The following is an 18,050-nucleotide window of genomic DNA, read 5'->3' as shown; positions in this document are numbered from 1 at the left end:
ATGACTACGTTGACGATTGTTTCGACAAACTTTTTCAGAGAAACCTGACCTCAAATGACTGAAGTATCAAAAGTATCAATATTTGGATTTCAGAATCAATTTTACAGCTGCTTTGGGAAGTATTGATGGTTCAGTATCAATCTGCTCATCACTACTAAAAGGCTGACTAGAGACGTTTCCTCAGGAAGGCATAATAAAAATTGGGCCCCTTAGGTCCCTTTAAGTCATTCAATACCAAAGACATAGTTTACCTTTTCATAGACCCGCAAAAATGTCATAAAATGGGACATGAGAGCACTGACCGTTGGGTCAAAGGCTAGAAGAGCTAGGAGACACAGGTTAGATTCCCTGCTCGGGCATCTCTGTGTGGAGTTTGCATGTTCTCCCCGTGCATGCGTGGGTTTTCTCCGGGTACTCCGGTTTCCTCCCACATTCCAAAAACATGCTAGGTTAATTGGCCACTCCAAATTGTCCATAGGTATGAATGTGAGTGTGAATGGTTGTTTGTCTATATGTGCCCTGTGATTGGCTGGCCACCAGTCCAGGGTGTACCCCGCCTCTCGCCCCAAGACAGCTGGGATAGGCTCCAGCATACGTATGTGTCTATCGTGAGGATAGAAAATGGATGGTTGGATTTCAAGTTTATTCTTGTGAAATTGACACATTTTTTTCTTGTTAGTGTATGAGTTCTTTTCTCCCGATATTTTGATTTTATTTATATTTTTTGTTTTATAATTTTTCATATTATTCTTTATTCTTATAAAATGACTGCAGTTTTCGTTATTTCGGCTGTTGTTATTTTTTTGTTTTGCAACTATTTCAACTTTATTCTTGTATTTTTTTCTCATAAATACATAATCCTGAATTTACTTTCACTATATTTATTATTTATTATTTATTATTTATTATTTATTATTTATTATTTATTATTTATTATTTATTATTTATTATTTATTATTTATTATGACCAGTCCAGGGTGTAACCCGCCTCTCACGACAGCTAGGATAGGCTCCAGCACCCCCTGCAACCCTTGTGAAGATGAGCGGTAGAAAATGAATCAATTAATGATTTTTTTTTATTTTTTTTATTTTTTTTATTTTTATTTTTTATACTTTTTCTCTTACCTAATGTTCCATCTCTAGTGACTGTTTTGTTTCTTTCTCATCATATTACCACTTTTAACAAATAATGTCATTTTTCCTTAATATTTGAACAAATATTATAGTAAAATTCCAACTTTTTTTCTCCAAAGGAACCAAAAACCTCAGAACTGCTGAGCATGCAACGCTAATCAGTTTTCCAGATCGAAGGGTGTATAAAGCTAAACAAAAGTTTTTCCACATCATATTCTTCCATGAGCATGAGAAGCCTATGAGAAGCATCATTATGAGGAGTATATTTTTCCGTTGGCCTTCTTACCCTTCAGTAAACACATCATGCTGGCTTGGAAGCTCCAAAGGAGGCCAATTAGTTTATGGAATGAAGCCTAAACCTCAGCAGGGACTAAAGGGGTCGTGTTCTGGAACCACAAGGGGCACAAAGCTGCACCCCTTGTGAACTCTGAGTCCATGACACTTTAGGTCAGAGAAAAGTACAAAATGTCTTCTGGAGAGTTCCTTCATCACCCACAGCTGCTCCGCTGGAGCCAATCCCAAGATATTAGAAATATGCATTGGTGTTATTTCAAGAAGCCCCATTTAGCAAGGCATTTGGCGTTTCTCATAATGTACATAGTCACAGGGTTTGCTTCCATCGATGCGTACTCAAGCTCAGTCATTGTTTGAACACCAAGTACTGCTCATACATCTTCTATTTCATGCACCACGTACAGCTGCTGAGGTCAACCCGAGTCAGTACAAGTGTGTATATAAATATTTCAAGAGTTGTACATTCTGTACTTTTCCACATCCGTCCAGAGAGGAGTATCATTTGGCCCACGTGGAAGAGAGGCAGCAGGAAGAAGATCTTCCAGGACTTCAAGCCAGTGTCATGACAAAGACATGCTAGCTTCCCATACATTGATTTATTTGTGGCTGATCCCAGTTCCCATGCAGTCCCAGTAAAAGTGAAGGACAGGAAGTGTTTGACTGGAGACGCTGTTCCGTTCCGTCCTTTGGTACCACTTTGCCTTCCCGGTGTAAGACTGGATGTCAAATCTCGGGGTGATCTAAATGTGGTCCCAAAGGCCATTTGAGGACCGGGTGTCAGTTTTTATGGGCCGGTGGCAAATTGTAGAATTAAAATGAATAAAAAGAAACACAAAAAATTTAAAAACAGAAAGTAGAGCAGCAGAAACATCAACAATCAACAATAGAATAGATCATAGTGGAAAAAAGCTGAAATGTTGATGCTAAAAATAATAACACAAAGATTAGCCTCTAAATATAAATACTGTATAAAGGCTTTTTTTAGCCTTGTTTGTTTATGGACAGGCTGCACGGTGGACGAGTGGTTAGCTCACAGCGTGCATGCGTGGGTTTTCTCCGGGTACTCCGGTTTCCCCCCACATTCCAAAAACATGCTAGGTTAATTGGCCACTCCATATTGTCCATAGGTATGAATGTGAGTGTGAATGGTTGTTTGTCTATATGTGCCCTGTGATTGGCTGCCAGGAATGGGATAGGCTCCAGCACCCCCGCGACCTTTGTGAATGAATGAATGAATGTTTATGGACAATGATGTAAATGAGACTAAGATGAATGGCTCATACCAACAGTAAAATACGGTGGTGGTAGTGTGATGCTTCAGGATTTGCTATGACAAATAGAACCATGAATTCATGAATATCCGGCCATCTGTTGGTGACCTCAAAACTGAAACCAACTTGGGATCTGCAGCGGGACAGTGAGAGAAAAGTGGAGAAAACAACATCATACCAAATGTAAAAAATGGTGGTGGTAGTGTGATGGTCTGGGGTTGTTTTGCTGCCTCAAGACTCGATGTGTTAAATGGAACCATGAAGGACATCTGTTGGTGACCTCAAGATGAAACCAACTTGGGTTCTGCAGCAGGACAATGAGAAAACAGTTGAGAAAACAACATCATACCAACAGTAAAATATGGGTGGTGGTAGTGTGATGGTCTGGGGTTGTTTTGCTGCCTCAAGACTTGATGTGATAAATGGAGGACATCTGTTGGTGACCTCAAGATGAAACCAACTTGGGTTCTGCAGCAGGACAAAGAGAACCGTTGAGAAAACAACATCATACCAACAGTAGAATATGGTGGTGGTAGTGTGATGGTCTGGGGTTGTTTTGCTGCCTCAAGACTTGATGTGATAAATGGAACCATGAAGGACATCTGTTGGTGACCTCAAGATGAAACCAAGTTGGGTTCTGCAGCAGGACCATGAGAGAACAGTTGAGAAAACAACATCATACAACAGTAGAATATGGTGGTGGTAGTGTGATGGTCTGGGGTTGTTTTGCTGCCTCAAGACTTGATGTGATAAATGGAACCATGAAGGACATCTGTTGGTGACCTCAAGATGAAACCAACTTGGGTTCTGCAGCAGGACAATGATCCAAAACACACCAGCAGGTCCACCTCTGAATGGCTGAAGACTTTGGAGTGGCCTAAAGTCAAAGTCCTGACCTGAATCCTACTGAATTGTGTCAACAAACTGACAATGCAGGAGCAGGGGACCACTGTTGCTGTGCATTCTGGATGTTCAGATATGATTGAATCTAGCCGGAAAAGGGTGTAATTCTCCAGAAGTACGTTGTCCTAACCATCAGACATGTGCGTCAACATGACTTTATATTGCTATGTGTTCCTTTTGTAAAACAATAACAATATAACACAACATGCTAACTCTTGTCAGTATGAAGGCCATGAAACAGGAACAAAAGGGAACTCTTACTTGTGTATGTTTGACACCACTGGGGGGCGATAGTGGGCTGTAGCAGCAGCACCCATCACTCACCTCTTTATGGAAGACCTGGTGACATCTGAGGGAAAACAGGTGCAAATAATACAGTGTTAATAAAATCTGTGAAGCTGGTCAAGGTAGCACGGAATCTAATTTCCCACAGTTCCTGTGCAGTAAAGTATTCATTCATGGCATGACATTAGAGCAAAGGAACGACGTTTAAGTCTAAATCGGTTCTGACATTTGACCCTCACCTTTTATTTTCATTCATTCAAATTCATTAATTCATTCATTTTCTACTGCTTATTCCTCATGAGGTCTCGCGGGAGGTGCAAACAACCATTCACACTCACATTCATACCTATGGACAATTTGGAGTGGCCAATTAACCTAGCATGTTTTTGGGATGTGGGAGGAAACTGGAGTACCCACGAGAGGGAGAAAATGCAAACTCCACACAGACATGGCCGAGGGTGGAATTGAACCCTGGTTTCCTAGTTGTGAGGCCTGCACGCTAACCACTCGATCGCCGTGCCGCCCCATTCATTCAAATAATGAACACAATTATTAGGTTAATTCATTTTTATAGTACTTCCTATGTATTTTCCATGCAATCACAATGGCTACGGTTTAGGTTTAAGCATGTGAATTTTGTAGCAAATTGAAGGGAAAAATGTAATAATTGTGATAAAGTAGAGTCCCAAATACATGCCTCGTTTATGGGTATTCACCATTCAACACTGATATCCTTTCTGCTCTGTTCTCCTTGCGCCGTGAGGTTTTCAGGCACACTCGTAATTGTGAGCATTCATTTTTATTCCCGTACCTCCTATTACAATTGTTATACAATACATTACAATACATGCATGGTGACTCCTATACAAGGCTAACTGGTTGAATGGAATATGATGGCACTTTCCGAGCACCCAAATGCAAGAAAATATGACTTGAATTGACGCTCAGCCGATACCAGTGAAGTAGTTGGATGTAACGTTTACTGAAATAAAGACTGATTAATCACTGCTGCCTGAAATCAGCTGATTGAGCAGAAATGAATGAAGTGTGTTTGCGTGACAGTTGCTGTCAATAACAGAATGTGTTTCAACACGCATTACGAAGATGTGTTCAGGCCCTGAGGAAAAAAAACATTTGGCAATTCATCTCTATTTTGTAACAATTATGGAATATATTGGTATAAATGAAAAAAATACAAAAAAAGATTTATTATAATATATTTAATTGAGACTATTGAAGTTAAATAGGAATTATTTCCATTGTCTGGAACATGACTAAGAAGTTGGGGGGTGATTTACAGATGTTCTGTGCTTGGAATCTGGGTAAAAGGTCAGCATGCCGGTGGAGATGGGAGCGGCCATTTTGGGAAATTGAATAAGCAGCTGTGCTGAGGTGCAGCGTCGCCACGGATCAGTAAGTTGGACATATGGATTGTAGGCAGTCTCCATCTAGTCTACACGTGATACAAGCTTGCAGTGTTCATTTAATAGATAATATATCATAATAATACAACAATAACAAAAGTCAAAACAAAGAAAAATGTTGATACAATACGTAAAAAATTCAGAAAAAGACAACATACATGTTGTATTATCAATTTTCATGTATCATAATGCATAAACACTTAAAAATGAAAGTTGTCCTGTTGTTAAAGATCATTAGGATATCCGTATCCTGTCCAGCCAATCCAAACTTATCTGTTTGGCCTCTGCTGTATCATTCCATGGAATTGAGTCCCCTAACAAAGCACCATACTCATTGGGGCTATGCATTTTTTTATTCAGTGTGACTGCTAAATAACCCGCCACGGGGCCAAAGAAAGTTGCCATTTTTGCCGCTTTGCTTCACTCTATCAAGGTTTTTCCAAAATATATTAACTAATAAATAAAGTTGTTTCAAGGTTGAATATGGCTTATTATTAGTATTAATCATATTCAAGCACAAAAGTGGCTATTTTATGCCGCCGATCCCAATAATCCAAGAGTGAAATCAGCTGATACCGATCACTGTCCGATAGGTGGCCGTTACCGATCAGTGGCCGATACCGATCGGTGGCCGATACCGATCGGGGGCGATACCGATCGGTGACCGATACCAATCGGTGGCCGATACCGATCGATGGCCGATACAGATCGGTGGCCGATACCGATCCGTGGCCGATACCGATCGGTGGCCGATACCGATCCGTGGCCGATACCCATCGGTGGCCGATACCGATCCGTGGCCGATACCGATCGGTGGTGGCCAATACCGATCAGTGGTGACCAATACCGATGGGTGGCCGATATCACAAAAGCCACAATCATTTGTAATAATATCTACTTTTGTCCCGAAACCCACGCTAAGTAACAACTCTGAACCCCCAACATGTCTTATTATGGTTACTATATTTGGTAATAGGAGCGTAAAGGTGATTATAGGGTTGTTCGTTTATCTCAAGAGGGCTCTAATAATGTTAAAAACTGTATTCAGAAGGTCTTAAAAAAGTTTTCTATGCCCTACTTATGAAAGTATTCCATTTATAAATAAATGTCCAACTCTCAGTTTCCGATACGGATATCAGCTAATACCGATATGTGTAACATGACATATCTCCTGTGGTGGAAAAGCATTTTTTTAATATCGGTTTTCATGATCGGGAAGAAATCCGATACCGATATCAAGTGATGGCATTTTTATGCTGATATCAGGCCGATAACTATCGGTACAGATAATTGTAATATGTAACCTTGCTCACGTATACATAGTATAGTTTTGTAAACAAATACTACACTATTTTTTAGGTACTAATAAAGTGTCTATTATTTTTACAAGGTGATACTTCAGATACTTCACCATGACCATCATTTATATACAGATGTCATGTTTTGAAGTAATCCAACAATTGGAAAATTTGCTTTCAGGCCAAGCCCGGAAAATCAGAATTTTTCCCAGCCTTTGTTTAGAAAAACAAAGCAAAAAAAGGGCTTTTTTAAATTAGCTTTATTAGGAACAAATGTTTCCTGTAAAAGAGGATCATTTTTGCCAGGAACTCTTTGGCTGCCCTAGTGGAAAAAACCCCACACGGTGCCAAGCCTTTTGTGAGCATAGAGCATGTTTGTCACATTCCAGACACATAAGCGAGGGCCCTGTAATTCTTCGGCATCGACGTTTGCCCTGCAGCACTGTCAGCACTACGCAGTTACCTTTCACCTACTTAGTCTGGGTTGAGCACAGGAGAGGGTTAAAGGCGCTCTGTCTTTGTGGTGTGGTCCAGCATCACGTACAGCTCCCAGCAGAGGTTGTAAAAAGGGAGGGGAGGGGAGGGGGGGGGGGGAGAAAAAGCTTGTAATGTGTCCCTTTTCTGTGCTGTGAACTTTCCCCTAATTCTCACAGTGCTCTCAGTAGACCCATCATGAAGAATGTACACGTTCCTTATATACTCGGAGGTATCATCAGGACTTCATTACAGCACGTGGGAACATCATATGTACCTCCTGTGATGCTTTATAAGTACATGCTTCATTGGGACTTCAATGTAACATATTTTCATTCATTGTGTTGACATACAAAACAGGAATTTACATTTTCTTCATCATTTCCATCATCAATTCCTGCTGATTTTTTATGTAAAGACTTCATTTCAATTACTAACACTGGTACTGATATTATTTTTCAACAAGAAGCAACATATTTTAGGAGAGGGTGAACAGTATATAAAGGCAGAAATAGATAATATACGCTACTTCAGTGTGGAGGAAGCCCATGGACCGTCAAAAGTAGGAATATCAGCATAAAAATGTGATATCGGTTGATAACAAAATCAGATTTTTTTCCCGATCATGACAATAGACATTTTAAAAAATGATGCTTACAACACATATGTTTATTCCACTACAGGAGATATGTCATGTTACAGATATCGTTATCAAATGATATTGGTATCGGATGATATCGGTATCGGAAATTGGCAATTGGACAATATCGGACATCCCTAGCCAAAAGGCAAATACATTCTATGACTCCGGCAACAATTTCAGCACAATTTAGCATAAAAGATCAGATTTTTTTCCCATCATTTTTTAAATGCTGTGTACTACACATGTGTTCATTCCACCACAGATGTGTCATGTTACAAATATGAGTATCGGATGATATCGGTATCAGATCAGACATCCCTAGCCAAAAGGCAAATAAATCCATTCCATGACTCTTGCAATAATTTCAGCAGATTTTCTCTCAAAAGGACAAAACATCAAGTGAATTCATCTGTTCCAGCTTCAAATTGTCACCATCATCACCATGGGTGTAAAGTGGGATTAACCAAAATTGAGTCAAATTTATGTAAATGCCCTAATTATAGCCGAGGGCTGGGGGGTCGGAATATGGTTAATTTAATAGAATGCCTTTTATCATCACATTTTTTTTCTACTGCTTATCCTCACGAGGGTCGCGGGGGTGCTGGAGCCTATCCCAGCTGTCTTCAGGCGAGAGGTGGGGTACACCCTGGACTGGTGGCCAGCCAATCACGGGCACATATAGACAAACAACCATTCACACTCACATTCATACCTATGGACAATTTGGAGTGGCCAATTAACCTAGCATGTTTTTGGAATGTGGGAGGAAACCGGAGTACCCGGAGAAAACCCACGCATGCACGGGGAGAACATGCAAACTCCACACAGAGATGGCCGAGGGTGGAATTGACACTATACACGCAAAAATATTAAAAAACATAGAATAATATATACACACATATTTACATCATATAATAAAATAAGTAGTAGTTTGGTAGATTTCCGCCTCTACTACATGGCCATTTCATTTGAATTTGACTCAACAAAAACCTAATTTTTTAAACTTTAACAATGATGTAGAGTACATGAGAAAGTGTGAAGCAACATATAGCCCTCTTTGACCACAACACTACAGCAACAGAACCAATGTTGTAACAATAAGAAGTCAACTGCTTAGCCATGAAGATCATTTGTCCGTGAGGGGATTACACTTGTTTGTCATCAAGATTAATAGATGATTAATCTAAAGGATGGCAGTGGAGGGGTCGGCCATATTTACTAGTATTTGTGCTCAGTGCTCATTTGCTCATCAATATGACAGTTCACGTGCATGTTTGAGTGCTCTTAAGGGATAAATGACATTGGCAAAAATGCAGAGAGTTGGCCAAAATGTGCGGGGAAGTCGTGAGGTGACGCAGATTTCGAAAGGAGGTCTTTCAGAGAAGAGAAGCATCACAGTGTGCATGTTACGTTTATCGGAAACTGTCGTTTTTAAATGGCAAGTTTTCAATTCTACTTTCTACATCAAGTCATTACTATGGTAGTCCATTACTCCTGCATTTAACATCTGTTATACAAGTGGAACCATTCAACGAGTTGAATGCTTGATGGATTCGGGTACGGGTGTTCAACATGCAAAACGAGGATCGTTTTCGGCCTGCAGGTTGTGTTTGAGTGACCATTGATATTTTTTAAATTAAATGAATTCAATCACAGGTGCAAGAGAAAGTTAAATACTGAAGTAACTATGGTGCATTCAAGGACCGTCCAACAAAGTGCGACATCTCACTGCTAGGCAAAAAAACAGTGTTAATGAAGACACATTTGCTGGTGCTTAATGTTATTCATAAATGATCAGCAACTTTGTGTGAATGAATTTTATCTGTGGAAAAAAAAACTCAATTTCCACCCCCCCAAATTTGCCCATCCCTGTCTTAGAGGAGGAATCACACATTTACAGTTACCGTCTTCCAAAGGAGACAGTGGCTTTGTTATATCACGAGCCCCCTCCGCCTCTGACATGAATGGTTAACAGAGGGGTGGAGGAGGGAGAGAAATCTGAGCGAGGGCGCACCCCCCCTTCTCCTGAGAGAGCCAATGGCGAGGAGCTCCCAGCTTCGACTTGAGGGCTGTGGAAGTATATAACTGCTGTGCTTTGACCGTCTAGCCAGGAGCTGCAGCTCTTACATACAAGCAAGCTAAAAAAAAAAACTGCAAACAAGAGCCCAGATTTCCGCATCTACAATGAAGACCACGCTGGCAACTCTGACTCTGTGCCTGGTGCTGCTCATGGCCGCAGGTTTCCCATTCGAGGGGAAAGGGGGCTCGGCATCCGGCGGCGCCTCCAAGGAGAAGCGTGTGCAGTTTGCAGCCTGGGATGATGTCAATGTCATCGCCCACGGCCTCCTGCAGCTAGGCCAGGGGCTCAAGGAGCACGTGGACAAAACCAAAGTCCAGATGAGGGACATCTACACCAAGCTGAAGGTGTACAACCGCACCATCAGCGAGCTGGGCAAAGAGAGCCAGAGGCTGCAGGCGGACGGGGAGGCCCTGAAGGCTCGAGCTGGTGGAGTGGAGGACAGAGAGGGGCAGCTCCTCAATGTCACGGCCGAGTTGCGGGAGAAGATGGAGGAGATGCAGCACGAGAGGAGGGCTGTGAGCGAGAGGGTGAGCCGGCTGGAGGAGAAAGCGGACAACATGATTCCGGGAGATGCTGCCAAGAACTCCAGTGATGCACACAACATCCAGGTAAGGATGGACTCTTCTTTAAGGGGACGCCAATTTCATGTGTGAACAACCTGTGGTGTTCTTCCAGTGGGTTCAAACGCAGTCACGCAGAGAACAAGCAATAGGTGGTGCCATGGGGGGTTGGGGGTTAAGAGGGTTGTCACTTAGGGGGAACGTGTGGTACGTGCATGGAAACACAGGGCAGCACACAAAGGCCTCAGCTGCACGCCTCAAAGTGGAACTAACTTTTGAATTAGTTTTTTCATACTCTAACTTGATGGTGCAACTTCACAAGCAGTGTGTGTGTGTGTGTGTGTGTGTGTGTGTGTGTGTGTGAGATCAGAGGCTTTTGTTGAAAATGTTCTCAATGGAGTTACATAACCACTTGTGGGTCGCTTAGAGAGAGCAAATGTTTAGCCTGCAAATTGTCAATGGGGGTTAATGTACAGCCATTATTATAAGGCCATCATTTTAAATGTATGCGTATGTTTCCTATTAGATGATGCTGGAGGCTCAAAACAGACGCATCGATGATCTGATGGGACGTATCAGACTCCAACAGGAGAAGCTTGACAAGCAGAACGTGCGCATTAGAACCCTGCAAAGTCAGGTCCGAACCCGTGTTTTTTTTTTTCCCTGCACAGCGTCATTCATTCGTTCATCATTCATTTCATTTTTGTCTTCAGATCCAGCAGACGAGGCAGAGGTCTTTCCCACAGAACACTCCTTCGAGTGGCGTGTCCGAGCAACGCGACTCACCAGTCGGTAAGTAAAGCCAAAGAGCGTCCGAAATCCGCCTTAAGTCAAGTGCACAAAATCTGCCGCCAAATGTGGCTGGCCATCTGTTTAGTGAAGCTCGAAAAGAAGCTTAAATCACAGGCAATTACAATCAAGGAATCTAATCAATTTTGGGGCGCACGCTTCGCTGCTCAGCTTGACTCCAGACACTTAGCAGATGATGATGTACTCCACAAGAAAAACAATGGCGATAACGTACACAAAATGACAGTAGTTAATGAGCAAAGAACCCTAACTGCTACTCATTACACCGTGTTAGATTTTCATTAGTTCCTCAGTAACTACTTTATTTGTGTGTTCAGTTTTAGCTAAGTACTAATATTAAATAAGAAGTATTAAAATAACATCCTGACTTTTCAAGGTTAATATTGTCAATTTTCAAGAATAAGGACGTAAATTTACGAGAAATAATGTCAAACATTTTGGAGAAAAAAGTCAATTTAATACATTTTGTAGAATAAAGTCATAACTATTCCAGGAAAAAGAAGTTCGTAAATTTGTGAAAATAAAGTTGTAAATTTACGAGAAATAAAGTCATAAATTTGTGAAAAAAAAGTTGTACATTTAGGAAAATAAGGTCATAAATATTCCAGGCAAATTTGCAAAATTTAAGTCATAGATTTTCAAGAGTAAAGTCCAAAATTAACAAGAAATAAAATCATAAATCTGCAAGATATTTGATTTGCAAATGAATGAGAATAAAATCAAAAATATTCCATAAAAATTAGAAATTAATTACATTAATTACATTTACTAGAACAAACTTGTTAATTTATGAGAAATAAAGTCAGAAATTTGCAAGAAAAAACTAGTACAATATAATGTATAATTATTACAAATAAAGTCATAAATATTCCAGGAAAGAGAAGTTTGTAAATTTACGATAATAAAATCATTAATTTGCAAGAAAAAAGTAGTAATTTACGACAAAAAAAGTCATCAATATTCCATGAAAAATAAGTAAAATAAATTAATGAATAAATAAATTTATGAAAATTAAATTCATACATTTGTGAGGAAAAAAAGTTATACACTTACACAAATAAAGCCATAAAATATTCCAAGACAAAGAAGTTACAACTTTATGCTTGTAAATGTACGAGAAATAAACTCATACATTTACAAGAAAAAAAATGTAAATCTATGAGAATAAAATTTTGTGAGGAAAAAAATGAAAACAAAGCCCTAAATATTGCAGGAAGTTTGTAAATTTACGAGAAAAAAAGTCATGAATATTCCAGGAAAAAGAGGTTTGCAGATTTCCAAGAATAAAGTCATAAATTTTCAAGATGAAAATAGTAAATTTATGAGAAGAAAGTTGCTAATTTACAAGAATAAAGTCATAAATATTCCAGGAAAAAAAGTTCATTTTATTTATAACGTGGCAGCAAAACAGAGCAGTTGAGCACAAACAGATTAGCATGTCTAGCCTTGCAACTTTATTCTCGCAAGATTACGGGATTTTTCTCGTAAATTCACGACTTCACTCTGGAAATGTCAAAATATGTTAATGGACTTGTCATAATAGGCATTACCTGAGACAGCTATGAAAAGGGGGTAAAGGTAATATTCTGACTTCTTTTTTCATAAATTTCCGACTTTATTGTTGAAATCAATGTGGCCCTAATACTCCGTGGTAACATACATCAGCAAAAAAGCTGTGTGAATATAAGAAAGTGAAGATATACTCACAAAGTAGGTGAAAGGTAGCCGAGGCATCTCCAAAGAGCTCTGACATCAGCACTAACAAAGACAAAAAACACACAGGATTATTTGGCAAAGTGTCAAGTAGGGAAAGGTTCGTTGGTCTCACCAATGTTCAGTTGGGATCACACCCGGAGATCCGATTATACTCCCACCCATTTCTTATTGTTTTCCTAGATTACACTTTGTTTTCCATGCGCCTGTAAATGTGACGGTGAACTTTGTACACACATTCTCCACTTTAAGCGAAACATCCCACTTCCCATTCATCTGTACATCCCTCAAGAGTGAGTAACCTTTGCCCCAGTTCTGTCAGGGAGTCAGACATCCCTCCTCCTCCTCCTTCTCCTCCTCCTCCTCACACCCGCTCCCTGCAAACACCACCACCTCCTCTTAATGCTCCCATTTTTAAAATGACTCAGAAGTGTGTTAAAGTTCAGGAGAACCCCCGGACCTGAGGCGGAACAGGGTCACCACTGGCCAAGGGTTCATGCTTGTGGGTTAAAGGTCATTGGGCTTCAACTGGGACAATAAACCCAGACCAAAATAGCCAAGACTAAGAAATCATATATTATAGTTAAAAAATAATAAGAATAGTGATTATTATCATAAACTAATGTAATAACTGCTTTTATAGTGTGGGTTGGCAATAGTTAATTAAGGATTAATTGATGGTTAATCGATGACCCAATAAATCAACAATGTTATTTTAATTCAAATAGGTATAATAGTTCAAATGTGAATATTTAAAAATTTTCTTCATCATACATGAAAGTATTATGTTTGTGTTTTAGCCAAAACAAGATATTCAGACATATCAGCTTTGACTTTGGAAAACGGTGATGGGCAGGTCTGCCTCTTTTCTGATAAAGAGGCGTAAATTAAAAATGTTTTTTTTTTTAAATGACAAAACATTGAATAAAAATTGTTAAATTACCGATTAAAAATGTAATTGTAAATGCATTTTTTCACAAATATTTATTAATTTTTACAAATGTTTTGTAAATTTCAAAAAATTCAGGAAATAGCTTTTTTATAGTTTTGTATTTTCATTTTTTTTGTTTAAATTTCTAATAACAAAAAAAACATTTGATGACATCATCATTGGCTAAATGGTTTCTAAGTGAGTCTTAGCCTTCCTTTTTTAGGCACATTACAGCTATAATTGGCTCCAGCTTCACCAATATCACCCCCACACAACAACCACAACAACACTCCCCCCATTCACCCCCGCCCCCTCCAGTCACTCACGCTGCATGCGGCGAGCACGCACTGGCCATGCAGCAGCCATGCAGGCCTACGTCAGCGACATGCCGCTGTGCACGTGAGAAAAAGGCATGGCAACCTGAGGGAGTTGGAGGGGGGGGGGTTAGGAAGAGGAGGAGGAGGAGGGGGGAGGGTTGGCAATGTAAAGTGATTTGATAGGGGAAGCCTTGCATGGGAACTGGGAGAAAGGTCATATTTCTAGCAGGGAGAATTTCTCACACAATCTCTCCATTGGTTGCCTTTGCTGGGGCAAAGAGTTCAGACATGATGTTCCAGCAACACACATCCTGATATCACCACTCGGAACGATAATAAGCACTATTTGCAAACACTGATTTACAAAGTTTGTGAGTGACCCACTTTATGGCGAGTGCATTAAATGCTGCAATTGCCTGTTTTGTCTTAAAATTTTCTTTGCGTGCTTCTTCCAACAGAGATGCCATCAGACTGCCATGAGCTCTTCCTGCGAGGCGAGATCACCAGCGGGGTGTACACCATCCAGCCACACAACAGCGAGCCTTTTAACGTCTTCTGCGAGATGACAGCTGGTAAGTGCACTTTCATCACTTATTCTTACTGTGGCTTGGACCAGACCACACCTTACAATATAATTGCTATTTTTCTTGAAAGATTCCTTTGGGATGAGTAATTGTGTACCACCAGCAGTACCGCAGATCGAGAACCAATAAAAGCGTAGCACCCCATTTCATTTAATATGCTGCTTTTTTTTCCGTCTAGATGGCGGATGGACTGTGATCCAAAAACGTCAGGATGGCTCTGTGGATTTTGACCAGCTATGGGATGCCTACAAGCAAGGCTTTGGCACTCTGAATGGTAAATATTAACTCTAACAAGCCTTTTTCTTGATTTTTGAACAAAGGGTTTCACAAGATTAATATTTCTTGTTCTGAAAAATCATAAATAAATCAATTAATCACATAGAAAATGAAAAAAAAACTGGCTAATTTTGCCGGAATCAATATATTATCCTTTGCATGTCTAATTTCTCTCGCATCTCTCGCCTCTAAAAAAAGCGTGAAGAACGTTTACTGTGCTTTGGGTTCAACACCTAGTAGTAAAAATTAGGCTGAAATTAAGCCGAACTAATCTTGCATGGAAAAAGGCAATTATCGATAGTTTGAAGCTAAACTGACCCACTCTTTCTCCTTTCCCCGCCTCGCCTAGGAGAGTTCTGGTTGGGACTGGAAAAGATCCATTCCATAACCAAAGATGGCGGCTACATCCTAAAAATCAAGCTGTCCGACTGGGGGAATGATTTGGCATCCATCCGCCTCCCTTTCCAACTGGGCGGAGAGGAGACCAAGTACTCCCTCCACATTCAGGAGACCGACACCTTCAGTCCTTTGGAAAGCTCCTTGGGTTCCGACGCCACTTCTGGCCTGCCTTTCTCCACTCAAGACCAAGACAACGACCGAAAAAAAGACACCAACTGCGCCAAACATCTGTCCGGTGAGCACCTCATTCCGTGGAGGTTCTTCTTCCACAGGAGTGCCACTCAATCCACACCTAACCTGCTTCCCTCCTTTGCACCCATAGGTGGCTGGTGGTTCAGTAACTGCGGTCAGTCCAATCTTAACGGGAAGTTCTTCCAGAGCCCACCACCCAAACAGAGGCATCAGAGAAAACAGGGAATCTTCTGGAAGACCTGGAGGGGCCGCTACTACCCTCTCAAGTTCAGCATGATGATGATCGCCCCCGCTGTGATGGAGAGAAAGTCTTAAAGAGACACACACAGTAGACTTAGTCAAGACAAAGAGTGGGGGAAAGATGCCGCTTTATTCTTTTGGTGAACGAGGTCCTACCTCCGCCAAGGCCCTCAGAATAGAAGCCGGACGAGCACTCTCCTTCACTGCCACAGAGAGGAGCAAAGGCTTAAGACGTCACTTCCTCCTTCCTCAAAGAGCAAGTTCCGGCATGTCTGCTACGACGCCAAAAGCTTCCAAGAATTTTCCAACAAGTGGAGACTCATCAGGAAGCCTGAGAAGTCAGAGCAAATCCAAATTGCTCCCTTTCTCTGTAAGCGTCATGGTATGAGACGCGCAATGCGGGCAGATTACGTGTTTTGTTTTTAGAAGGCCAGTAGTGTCATTTGTGAGCATGATGAAATGAAAAGGTTCTTTTGGAAAGTCACTGTACACTGTTTGACGACGCTTACGATGTTAAGATGGATGTCGGATCCCTATCATCTTGTTATTCAGCTCCGAACCGTAGTAAGGGCGACCTGACTTCAGCAGAGATGGAAATATTACCTGTTGCTTCCAATCAGCTTTTTTAGTTCAACATCCATACCGTCTTTTCTCTCTCGCGCTCTTCCTGGTCATGCAAGGTCCCGCTACATAGCTGTCCAAGGCAATGCCTGTAACAATCTCACATCTTTTCTAAAACAGCGATTTCAGTCGTATTCTTCGCTATTTTTTATGTGGAGCAACATTTTAAGTCATATTGACTTTGTTCAATTGTACGCATAGTGAAACAAGGAATGTCTTATGATCTGTGTCACGTTGATGTTCACTTTTCTTATTTAAATACTGTAAAAACAACACATACACACACAAAGTCAAATATTATCATACATTTCCGTGTTGTTTGTAATTTATATTGTATATGTTGTGTTTGGTTGGATGTAAATGTGTTTTTTTAAGAGACAAATGGCTACAAGAAGCCAATAAAATGGATTAAATTCAGTTTTCAGTTGTTTGTGTTGTTTAAAAACTAGCCCAAAATAGGTCTAGCTTAAATTGTACACATCAAAATAATGTAGCAGAACCATGTGACTTTTCTCAACCAATCAGAAAGATTGGTATATAATTTTTTATCATATATATTAAAGTACATTATATTATTTATTTTGTCTGCATTTTTGTAAATATATATATACACATATATATATATATATATTTTATATATATAAAAATATATATATATATATTATGATTTTTGGGAACATTAGGGACAAGTACAAAAAGTAATTTAATTAATTAATATAATACATATTAATTAATGAAATTAATGTTACTATATATGGGATTTTTGTATGTGTAGGGCTAAGGTAGAGACGTAATGCTTCATGGTATAAAATAATAGCAGTCATACATACAAAGTACATATATACATACACACACTAACAGTGAATATTATATGAGTCACCTTCTCATATAATAACATGAATAAGCGTCCCCAAACTTTTGATCGATAATGTATAAATGGAGGGCGGCATGGCGGGCGAGTGGTTAGCGCGTAGACCTCACAGCTAGGAGACGAGGGTTCAGTTCCACCCTCGGCCATCTCTGTGTGGAGTTTGCATGTTCTCCCCGGTTTTCTCCGGGTACTCCGGTTTCCTCCCACATTCCAAAAACATGCTAGGTTAATTGGCCACTCCAAATTGTCCATAGGTATGAATGTGAGTGTGAATGGTTGTTTGTCTATATGTGCCCTGTGATTGGCTGGCCACCGGTCCAGGGTGTACTCCGCCTCTCGCCCGAAGACAGCTGGGATAGGCTCCAGCACCCCCGCGACCCTCGTGAGGATAAGCGGTAGAAAATGAATGAATGAATGAATGTATAAATGGATACCGCATCATTTTACAGGGGCCTTTTATTGTGGCCAGCCTATGGCAATAATCATGCTGTCTACTCATCATCTTGATATGCTACCCGTGTGGTGGATGGATCCTCTCTGCAAGAGTAGAACAGATTTAGACAGATTTGTCAACATAAGCATTATTAACATTAGATAATACATTAACGTATAAGCGAGCACCGTCTCTTGTCAAGGTGTGAACTTGAATTTTCCCCACTACCTCCTCATTAGGTTTGCTCCTAATGTGTGTCGTCCACTAGTGAGCAGCATCAATGCCTTGAGGAAGGAA

General features: G+C 40.4%; 1 protein-coding gene and 1 long non-coding RNA gene across 2 annotated transcripts; one reads left to right on the top strand and one right to left on the bottom strand.

The window, feature by feature from the left end:
- Positions 1-3,234: 3,234 nt before the first annotated feature.
- Positions 3,235-12,906, bottom strand: LOC144898639 (uncharacterized). The gene is made up of 3 exons (XR_013627566.1): positions 12,884-12,906; positions 3,927-3,951; positions 3,235-3,506 (listed from the first exon to the last, which is right to left on the bottom strand). It is a non-coding gene; the product is annotated as an uncharacterized LOC144898639 (long non-coding RNA).
- On the top strand, positions 9,818-16,722 carry angptl4 (angiopoietin-like 4). The gene is made up of 7 exons (XM_058068637.2): positions 9,818-10,414; positions 10,893-11,003; positions 11,080-11,158; positions 14,596-14,709; positions 14,900-14,995; positions 15,347-15,631; positions 15,719-16,722. The coding sequence occupies exons 1-7, from the start codon at positions 9,911-9,913 to the stop codon at positions 15,901-15,903; spliced, it is 1,374 nt and encodes a 457-aa protein (XP_057924620.2). The 5' UTR covers positions 9,818-9,910; the 3' UTR covers positions 15,904-16,722.
- Positions 16,723-18,050: the final 1,328 nt, after the last annotated feature.

Source organism: Doryrhamphus excisus, linkage group LG6 (genome assembly GCF_037039965.1).
Source record: "Doryrhamphus excisus strain RoL-2023G ecotype Guam linkage group LG6, RoL_Dexc_Guam_v1.1, whole genome shotgun sequence".
NCBI classification, from domain to species: domain Eukaryota; kingdom Metazoa; phylum Chordata; class Actinopteri; order Syngnathiformes; family Syngnathidae; genus Doryrhamphus; species Doryrhamphus excisus.
The sequence above is the reverse complement of the archived record's forward strand: the minus strand, read 5'-3'. Positions and strand labels throughout refer to the sequence as shown.

What these genes read in the sequence shown, in the direction of transcription:
- angptl4 (XM_058068637.2), top strand. Translation starts at nt 9,911, where the DNA reads ATGAAGACCACGCTGGCAACTCTGACTCTGTGCCTGGTGCTGCTCATG. An exon ending in GTGATGCACACAACATCCAG is followed by an intron (nt 10,415 to 10,892) that starts GTAAGGATGGAC and finishes GTTTCCTATTAG; the next exon opens with ATGATGCTGGAGGCTCAAAA. An exon ending in TTAGAACCCTGCAAAGTCAG is followed by an intron (nt 11,004 to 11,079) that starts GTCCGAACCCGT and finishes TTTTGTCTTCAG; the next exon opens with ATCCAGCAGACGAGGCAGAG.